Here is a 10,325-nt window from a genome sequence, read left to right as displayed (position 1 = left end):
CTTTCTTCCCAACCCTCCTTTGTACCCCTTGTGGGTGATGCCTCCAATCACGGACATAAAGTGTGTGCCTTGCTGTCTCGGATGGGGCCAACGCTTGGTGGCAGGCAGGAAGACAGGCCGTGGCCTCCCTTTGAGGCACGCCTACCCATAATGCCACCGTCCTCCCCCACCGGTATGACAGCAGCAAAATTCCCTTCTTCCCTTGAGCGCAGCCAACTCCTGCTACGTTTCTTCCTTTACTCCCAATGTGTTCAGTCTTTCAATCGAACAAGAAAAAGAGAAGAACTGCCGCCGGAGACCACACGGCATGGTCCACCTCGATGGCGATACACTGTCCCGGCCCCACAGCATCCGACCTCAGGGGGCCTGCACGGCCACAGCCCTGCTGCCATGCCCACTCCCTGCCCATGGCTTTCACTGCCCTGGTGCTTCTGGGGAAAAGAGGCAGAAGGTATCCAAAGTCTCACAGCTCATGGGGTTTGCCACACTGGCCTCCAAGCAGCCATGGTGCACCCAGGGCTGTGCAGGCGAGAGAGGGACACTGTGGTTGTCCTGTCTCAGTGTCTGCTCAGGTGAACCATATCTGTGTTTCAGTGCTTTCCAGCTCTGAATCAGGGAACAGGAGCCAGGGTTAAGCACGTGGCAGGAGTCCCACAGGGCCAGCCCAAACCATTCTGACCCAAGCCAGGCTCTGTGCCGGCTCTTGTTGGGCAGAAGGTCACAGGGGCCTTGAGCTCTCGTTTCAGGTTTCTCTTTAGCTCGGGGGTGCACAAGTCCAGAGAGTTCAACTCCGTACTTGCATCCCACTAGGACGCTGCAGGGCCTGCTTGCTGTCTGAGCAAAAGGCATTGGCCATGCAGGGCCCAGGTGGCTCGTGAGTCCATGTGGGCTGTGCCTGGAAAAAACCACCCAGACTGTGAAGGCCAGGGGAGAGAGTGCAAGTGCAGGCTCCAGGCACTTCTGGTCCAGCCAAGATGGAAGAGTCCAAGTAGGGGCAATGACAGAGCTTGGAAATCAAGTGTGCTGCACTCCCTGCTGTAGTGGGGCTGATTTCTTTCCAGTTGAGGTAGAAAACATAGTCAAACTGTGTATAAAGGACTGCTCCTGCCCACTCCATGGTGATCTTCCTCCTTGTCATTGTCTTTCCCATCCCTGCAGCTCCCAGCAACACAGTGGTGTGTGGCGCTTGTCCTTCTTCATGAGGTTGAAACAGCCGTGCCATAGTAACAGCAGCGTTGGCTTGCTTGTTGCCTGTGGCTGCATGTGTGTGGCTTACACTTGTGGTTTCCTGAACTACTCTTAGAGTACTACAATGCCAGGGGACATCTGTTTGACACCATGGTTAAGGAGAACTGCCAAGAGCTGAGGCAGGGCTTGTGTGGAGCCAGCCTCAGGAAACATGGGAGGAATAGAGGGATGTTGTCCGAGTAGGAAGGATGGGGCTCAAAAGGTCCAGGCCGAGACCCCGGCCCCTTTGGAGTTTAATGTGTTGAGGGATGTGAAGCAAGCAGGGCTTCTTTAAATCCATCAATAACCAAAGGAGGAGAAGGGAAGTTGTGGGCTCACTGCTGACTGGGCAAAGTGCCCTGGTGACAAAGCATGTTGGAAAGGCAGAGATCCTAAATGCTGCTTTGCTGCAGTCTTTCCTGCAAAGACGGGCCCTCCGCATATCCCAGGCCCTGGAGAGCAGGGAGAAAGCCTCAAGAGAGGCTGACTTTTCCAGATCCAGAGTAGCAAGTGTGGATTCCCAAAGGGGGAAATCATGCTTAACCAACGTGAGAGCCTTCTAGGATGGGACGCCTGGCTGGGTAGATGAGGGGAGAGCAGGGCAAGTTGTCTCCCTTGACTTGAGCAAGGCTTTGGACACTGTCTCCCATCACATCCTCACAGGCAAGCTGAGGAAGTGTGGGTTAGATGGGCAGACAGTGAGGTGGCTTGAAAACTGGCTGTCTGGCAGAGCTCAGAGGATTGTGATGAGCAGCACAAAGTCTCGTTGGAGGACTGTAGCTGGCGGTGTCTGCCAGGGGTCCATGCTGGGTGCAGTACTGTTCATCTTCTTCCTCAGTGACGTGGATGAGGGGACAGAGTGCACCCACAGCAAGTGTGCTGATGATCCAAGGGTGATCCTGAGAGGAGTGGCAGATACCCCAGAGGGCTGTGCTGCCCTTCTGAGGTAGCTTGACGGTCTGGGGAGATGGGCAGAGGGGAACCTCATGAAGCTGAATCAGGTGAAGTGCAGAGGCCTGCCCCTGGGGAGGAATACCCGCTGCAGCAGTAGAGGGTGGTGGCTGACCTGCTGGAAAGCAGCCGTGCAGAGAAGGACCTGGGAGGCCTGGTGGACAACAAGCTGACCGTGAGCCAGCACCGTGCCCTTGTGGCCAAGAAGGCCAAGGGTATGCTGGGCTGCATTAGGCAGAGTGTTGTCAGCAGGTGGAGGGAGGTGATCCTTTGCCTCTACTGAGCCCTGGGGAGGCCACGTCTGGAGTGCTGTGTGCAGTTCTGGACTCCTCAAGACAAGAGAGACACGGAGCTCCTGGAGCAAGTGCAGCAAAGGGCTCCTATGATGCTGAAGGAATGGGAATATGTATCATACAAGGAAAAGCTGAGAGAGCTGGGCCTGTTCATGGTGGAGGAGAGAAGCCTGAGGGCGGGGGGGTCTCTATTGATGGGTATAACTATGTGAAGGGAATTTGTGAAGAGGATGGGGCCAGACTCTTTTCACTGGTGCCCAGTGATGCCTCCAATCAAGGAGACAAAGCATCTGCCCTGCTCTCCCAGATGGGGGCTTTTACTAGGTGGCAGGCAGGAAGGCAGACCATAGCCTCCCTCCAAGACATCTCCACTTGTCACACTATTGTCCTGCCCTTGTGTTTGGGCTGCAGGCCTGCCTTACAGCAAGGGAAACCTCCAGCGAGGAGAGGAAGCCTGCCAGCTGCTCCACCACTGCTGCATCAGGCGGCGCTGCCCATGCTTGGCCCTTTCTATAGAGCAACGCTTGCTCCACTGCAGTCCCTGCCATGGGCAGTGTGCACCACCAGCGATGGCAAATGTCGACCTGGTGCAGAGCTGCTCTGGGGCGGGTGAGGGCCACAGTAGTCAGGGTGCCGTGCATGGTAACATCCCAGTGTAGGACAGTGCGGGCGAAAGACCTGCAGCAGCAACAGCGATTAACTGGAGCCGTGTGAGGCCGGCAGGAGAGTTACTGGCTATGTGCAACAGAGCTCACTCTGAGCAGGACATGCTCCTTGTCCGCCCCAGCCACCCCTGAGGATACAGCAGTGTGCCCAAAGGCCTCACCTTGGGGCCGAGGCTCCAAACATTTTTTAATTTTTTTTAATAGAAGAGAGAGAAATGCACAGTGGAAGCACAAACTCAGGCAGCACCTGGAGGGCTGCGCAGGAGGGATGATGGAGGCACATCTCCATGGTGCCCATAGTCCCTGGCCAGCCCGAGTGGGCCGTTAGTGAGACAGACGATGCCTGCTGTGGTTGGCCTGTGGCTCATGGGGGCAGAGCCCCATGGCACCGTGTGTGTCCTCAGGGACTGCCACAGCACGGCCCCGCCATGCTCACAGTGATGTCCTGGGGCCACTGACACCAACATCGTCGTAGCCCATGTCTCGGGGCGCTGAAGCTGGTGCATCTGTCGTGGCTCCTGGCAGCTCCGGGTGGCTCAGCGAGGGCCGGCTCCCCGCTGCGGACAGCATGGCCGGTGCCTCTAGGGGGCATTTCATCCCCCGGCTGCCAGGTCCAGGCCAGTGGTCCCCGCCATGCCCAGGCACCACCCACCGCCGCAGTAGAGCACGGGGAGCCACCTCTCCCGGCGGGATGGCACAGCGCTGGGAATGGCAGTGCTGCTGTATGGGCTGTGGTGCCTCTTACCTTCCAGCACCGTGACCTCGGAGACACCTCCGTCACTCAACCCTGGAGAAGCGGCCTCTCCCGGGTGCAGCACGGCCGCGGCATCGTCATACCCATCCGGGGGGCCATGCCTGGGCAGGGCAGGGGTGTCTGCAACAGACAGGGCAGTGAAATGAAGGCCAGGGCAGGGGTCGCGTTGTGCCAGCCCCCACTGACCACAGAGCTGCGGGTGCCGACATGGGGGCCAGGCCTGCTGCATGGGGCTGCCAGCTCTCGGATGGAGCCAGCAGCCCAGAGGCTCATCCCCAGCCACGAGTGTTGGCCCAGAAAATAACCGAGGGCCACGTGGCCATGCTGCACAGGCACCATGTGAGGCCCCTGCTGGCACTGGCTGTGGCATGACGGCTGCGCCTCTGGGCGCGTTGCAGCACGGCCCTGCACTCCGGCCCCGTACCTGCTGCTGTCGCGGGGCTGCTGACCTCCACGCTGTCACTGGTGTAATACGGCAGCTTTGCTGCTGAGCCTTCTGATGGAGAGCCTGGAGGATGGGGCGTTAGGAGAGGCTGCCCAGTCCCACGGCCTGGCCAGCACCCTGGGCAGGACAGCCTCACCGCACAGCGGGGACTGTGAGGGGCCAGGATACGGCCCTGCACTCCAGCTCCCCGTGGCCAGCACATGGCCAGGCTCCCAGCACAGCTGCTGCAGCGGGTGCGTGGGGGCCTCAGCGCAGAGACCTCCTTCCCCAGGGAGAGGTGCCGGGCTGGGCTGGCCCGAGCACGGGAGTCAGGGTGTACGCACCTGAGCCACTGGGCACCTCCTGGTACTCCGGCGTCAGGGTGTAGTCGAGCTCCTCATAGACGGCCTCAGAGATTGTGTCCCCAGCTCTGCCAGGGCCTGGAAAGCAAGGGCAGCCATAACCCCAGGCCATGGGCACAGCACATGGGATGGTGGGGGTCACCAGCTGTGCCCCCGATATCCCTGTGGCCCAGCTCCACTGCTGTGCCCCATCCACCGAGTGGCTCTGGTGCCCCTGCCTGGCCCTTGTGCTGCGCTGCGTCCTGCCCTCTTTCAGCACTGGCCTCCTGGCCTCCACCGCCACGCCTGTCCCCAGCCTGTGCAGCCGGGCCGCCCCATGGCCAGGCAGTCCCGGGAGCCATCAGTGGCCCCCAGCCCTGACTGGCTCTGCCCTGGTGCCTCGTCCTGGTAGATTCAGCCCCGGAGAACCCCGGTGCGACCCACCTCTGTGCTGAGCCATGGTGCGCCATGCCTGCATGGCGAGAGCCCCCAGGGCCAGGCAGAGCAGGGTCCCCAGGATGATGCAGAGGATGGTGGGCACTGGCATGGCCCCAGCACCCCCCGCGGGGCTCCTGTGGGCACCTGTGAGGACACCAAAACACGGCAGAGCTGGAGGGAGGCTGGGGACCCTGTCCCATCCTGCATCACTGTGGATGCATGGGGGGATGCAGGGGAGTGGCTGGCAGGACAGGGAGGCCAAGGAGGGCACCCCTGGGCCGAAGGGCCAACCCCTGCATGAAGCCGAGGGGTGACAGTGCCCGGGCAGCTGGGGTCTCCTTGCCAGAGCTGCTCCCCCTCCACTGGGCTGCGCCAGCCCGAGCTGGAGGGTCCCTGGGGCCACTGCGCTGGCAAAGCTACCTGTGCAAGCTGTGCCGTCTGGGCATCCAGTTGCCCTGGCTGGCGTGGGAGTCACTCTGGTGCCGCCAGGGTCCCTGTCACATGTGATGTGGGTGTCCCCAGGGAAGTCACAGGGCTGCAGGTGCCAGGGTGCCGAGGGGCAGTGCCAGAGGGAGTCGGTCCCCAGCTCGCACTGCACCCAGGCCAGCCACGCGGGGCCTGAGCCCTGTGTGGTTGCTGGGGCAGATGCCAGTCGGCCCGTGGCCCCGCAGCCCAGCTGCTGGCACACCACGGCGGCTGTGGCGGGGCTGGTGCCATTGGCGCACACGCTGCCCCACGTCCCATTGTAGAAGACCTCCAGGCGCCCAGTGCAGCCACTGCCACCCGCCAGCCGCAGGACTGTGAGCTCTGCAAGGGGATAGCATGAGCGGGGCGGGGCACAGCTGAGCCAGGGCTGGGCAGACACCCCCACTCTTATGACTACGCCGCCCACCTCCCCGAGGCACTAAGAGAAGCACCCCAAGCAGCGGACACGCTGGGGCAGTGGGGCAAAGGCGCCATCTCGCTCCCCGGGACTGCCCAGGGTGTGGGGAGCTGGTCAGGGAGGCCGGTGGGGAGGGCTGGCACCACGGCCAGTCCCACAGCCCTGCTACGTCTGGCCCCAGTGGAGGATGCCACTGACCTGAGCAAACGGCTGCTGCGCCAGCACCCTGCTTGCAACCACGCTGCCCTGGAGCCGGGGCCGGGGCCGAGCAGTCCCAGAGTGTCGCCTCGGTCCCGGAGCACCCACCGGCGCCCAGCCACACTGGCCCCGAGCCCCGGCCGTAGCGGGCTGAGCCGGGCACTGCCAGGGCCTTGCCGCAGCCCAGCTGGCGGCAGACGACGGTGGCATCCCAGAGGTCCCAGGCATCCTCACAGACATGGATCCAGGCCCCCTGCACGTAGACCTCCACTCTCCCAGCACAGCGCCCAGGGCCGCTTGCCAGCCGCACCCGCCGGCTCCCTGCAGCCAGAGACAGCCCGGGATGGGGCAGCCACTCAGGCCCCTGCGGCACCCTGGGGCCCTTCCTGGCACACTCACCTGAGCACACAACCACCGCCTCCTCAGTGTGGCCCGATGGCACGGCGCTGGGCAGCGTGGCATTGCACTGGGCCAGGTGGGTCTCCGTGCCTGCACACCAGAGCCCACTCAGCCCCAGGGGACTCGAGCCTGGCCCCAGCACTGGGGCGGTGTAGGCCTTCTGCACCGTGCCGCACCGGAGCTGCCGGCACACCACGCTGGCACCGCTGTCGTCCCACTGCTGTGGCAGGACTCGGCCCCAGGCCCCACCCAGGGCCACCTCCAGGCGCCCGTCACAACGGCTCTCCCCGTCCACCAGCCGCAGGGGTTCAGTGCCACCTGGCCCCACACAGAGGGGAGATGTCCTGTGGGGACCGTGGGGTGCCAAGGAGCCCCACGGCTTGCCGGGGGACAGCACAGCCCCACTGCCCTCCTCCTGCCCATGTGCCTGCTACCCTGTGCCTGGGCTCAGCCCTCCTCCTGCCCTGACATGGCCCTGCTTCCCCAGACGGGCCCTGTGCCCCACAGCTCCTGCTGGCAGTGAGAAGGAGGGGCACCCCTCCATTTGGGGTGCTGGGTCCCCTCCCCACAGCAGGCCCTCCTGTCTGACGCCACCTGCCCCGCACGCACCTGAGCAATTGACTGCGGCAGCGTGGTCCGGCGAGCAGGCAGGGGTCCCCAGCGCCATGGCAGGGCACTCTCCCAGGTGGGACTCGGTCCCGCTGCAGTGAAATGTGTCCTGCCACAGCGGGCCGCTCCCTGTCCCAAAATACCCTCTGCGAGGCACAGAGGCAGCAAAGCCGCAGCCAAGGTGGTGGCAGAGCACCTGGGCATCGGGCACGTCCCAGCCAGCGTCGCAGAGGGAGCCCCAGGTGCCGCGTGCCTCCAGCTCCACCCGCCCTGTGCACTCTGTGCTGCCGTTCACCAGCCTGAAGCCTGTGTAGGCTGGGAGGGAGAAAAGACGCTGGAGATGAAAGCTCATGTCCCCTGCTCTGCAATGGTGGGGGCATGCAGGCATGGCAGCCCTCTGCCTCCCCATGCCCCGCTGCCGTCTCGTGCCCCTGGGGACTGCCACAAGCCAGGCCGCAGCCTCCCTGCCCCGTCCCTGCCCTGGGCACCCCTGTCCCTGCTGCCCGTCTCCCCCGCCTCCCGCTGCAGCCTCTGTCCCGTGCCCTGCTCTCTTACGGGAGCAGATGATGGCAGCGTCACTGGTGTGGGTGCAGCCCTGGCCATGGGGCAGCCTGCGGGCGCAGGCAGACAGGAGGGATTCATTGCCTGCACACTCAAAGCCCCCGTCCCAGATGGGCCCAGCTCCTGCCCCAAAGCGTGCCGCCCCAGTGATGGCCAGAGCTGCTCCACAGCCCAGCTCCTTGCAGATGACATGGGCGGTGTTGAGGTCCATGTGGGCTTCACAGAGGGTGGCCCAGGCTCGGCCCTGCCTGACCTCCACGCGGCCCAAGCAGGCACCATCTCCGCCAACCAGCCGCACAAACCCTGCCGGAGGAGAGAGTCTGGGGTCTCTTGGGGGTCCCTGGGACATGTTGGGGTGTTGTGGAGGGGCTGCCACCAGAGCTTTGGTGCTGGCACAGGTGGCCCCCGGGGGCGAGACAGCCTGGGCTGTGACCACCACAGCTCTTACCTTGGCAGACCACGCCAACATCCCAGCTATGGCTTCCATTGTACAGCTCCCATCCCTTGATAGTACATTCCCAGAGGGCAGACTCATCCCCGCGACAGTCAACGACAGCCAGATGAATTGGTCCAGACCCTTTCCCAAAGCGGCTCCAGGCATGGGCGCTTTTGGCTGAGCCACAGCCCAGCTGCTGACACACCACCTCGGCATCTTCCATGTCCCATTCATTATCTGCCACCGTCCCCCACTGGCCCCGCAGCTTCACCTCCACTCTGCCTGCACAGGGACCACCTCCATTCACCAGCCTCAGCTCCACGGCATCTGCATTAGAGGTGCCCTCAGGGCATGAGGGTGCTGCCCTCCAGCCCCACTCCTGCACCCCATCTGTGTCCAGGGAGTCCCCATTGGGAAGTCCCTGGTAATGGCCATGCCAGCTCCCAACCGTGAGCAGCCAAGGGGCTGCACCACAGTACGGTCACCCAAACCCTCACCTGAGCACGTCACCCCAACATCTGTGTCATGGCCACAGTAGTGCTGGCCCCAGCCGAAGTGGGGGCAGTTGTGGAGCGCTGTCTCAGTGCCACGGCATAAGAAGGGTTGCAGCCAAATCCGGCCAGTCCCAGCCCCAAATGGGGTGTACGGGGAGGCCCTGGCCACGGTGCCGCATCCCAACTGCCTGCAGACCACGGAGGCCCCACGGACATCCCAGTCGAAGTCATAGCTGCACATGGTGCCCCACTGGCCCTCGTGCTTCATCTCCACCCGACCGGCGCAGCGGCTGCCTCCGTTAACCAGTCGCAGCTCCCCGGTGCCTGTGGGTGCCCATGTGGGACCACAAAGGAGGACATGGAGTCCCAGCATGGTGCCACGGGCACCTGGCACAGCCTGCCCTACCAGGCTGGCTGGGGGACTCTGTCCCACAGCTGTTCCCTGCCCTGATGGCCTCCACTCCCCACTGCGGGCCTGGCTTTTGGGTCCCGATGTATGGCTGTTGGGGGGGAAAGCCTCGGCGCACTGCAGGACATTCTCCTGAATGTCCAGCACCCGATGCAAGGTGAACACAGCAGAGCACATGTCCTGGCACATGTGCTCAGTGTTTGGCCCCACTGGCATAAGCCCTGTCCCCAGCGCAGCGCAGGCACTGCGAGTCCCCGAGGGCTGCCTGGGTGGGGTGTCTCCGCTGGTGTCCCTAGGAAGCCCTCCCAGCAGGTCACGCACAGACCCATGGTGGCCACCCCAGCCCCACGGTGGCCTCCCCAACCCCAGGGCTGCCTCCCACTCTCGGCATGAGGGCAGGCAGCTCCAGCCCCGGGGAGCCCGCAGGCACTCACCCCTGCAGAGCTGCACGCACAGCAGCAGCCCCAGTGCGCTGGCAAGGAGCTGGCTGATGGTGGCCATCCCAAACACCTCCTGCCCCACAGTGCAGCCCCCAGCACCCGCTCTCCTCCTGGGCCACCAGAGACTGCTGTGGTGGGGGGGGCAATATATAGGCAGAGGTGCAGGCCCCGCTGCCAGGGGAGCCAATCAACGGCATTAGGCACCTTTTGAGACGTTATCAGGAGGGTTATCTCCCATCTGACGGAGCCCCAGCCTCCAATAACCTTCTCCATCCCCGTGCATGCCCATATATGCGTCTCGGCTCCACTTCTGGCATCATGCGCTCCCCACCAGTGGGTGGGTGCCTGCCTGGCTGTCCCCGTGGGGAGCCTGATGATGATCTGAGCAGGGCTCCCCACCTGGGTGCTGCAGTGGGTGCAGGGTGTGTGGGCCCTTCCTATGCCTGATCCCGCATGGGTCTGGGTGTGTCACACTGTGCCAGGGAGCATGACAAGAGCCCTTCCTTGACAGGGACTGTCCTGTGCTGGGGGCAGCATCTGCTGCAGCCTCCTTGCTGCTGTGGGGCTGACCTCTGGCACCAGGTCCCTCCGCACTGCAGCCCTCCACATGGGGCAGGCACTGGGGCTGGCTCTGGGCTAGAAAGCTCCAGGGTGGCACCAAGTCAAGCCCAGCCCCAGGCTCCATGGCACATTGGCAGGAGGGCCTGGGCCCCTCACAGTGGCCTGTGGGCAGATGGAGGCGCTGCCCAGTTGCCTGCAGGTCTGTGCCCTTCAGCCTGTGAGCCCCCACACAGCCACGCTCG

At 63.6% G+C, this 10,325-nt stretch overlaps 1 protein-coding gene across 1 annotated transcript; it reads right to left on the bottom strand.

Annotated features, from left to right (window-relative positions):
* Nucleotides 1-259: 259 nt before the first annotated feature.
* LOC135328589 (antigen WC1.1-like) lies at nt 260-9,544 on the bottom strand (the record flags this gene model as incomplete). Its single annotated transcript, XM_064513470.1, has 16 exons — nt 260-431; nt 2,047-2,186; nt 2,894-3,149; nt 3,573-3,693; nt 3,882-4,010; nt 4,315-4,398; nt 4,659-4,754; nt 5,100-5,237; nt 5,514-5,900; nt 6,175-6,495; nt 6,574-6,891; nt 7,183-7,497; nt 7,738-8,046; nt 8,192-8,506; nt 8,677-8,997; nt 9,517-9,544. Coding segments are annotated over 16 exons (3,450 nt in total), but the record flags the coding sequence as incomplete, so codon positions are not given.
* Nucleotides 9,545-10,325: the final 781 nt, after the last annotated feature.

The sequence above is a fragment of the Dromaius novaehollandiae genome, chromosome 5, assembly GCF_036370855.1.
Source record: "Dromaius novaehollandiae isolate bDroNov1 chromosome 5, bDroNov1.hap1, whole genome shotgun sequence".
NCBI lineage: Eukaryota > Metazoa > Chordata > Aves > Casuariiformes > Dromaiidae > Dromaius > Dromaius novaehollandiae.
This window is presented reverse-complemented; position numbering and strand designations above follow the sequence as displayed.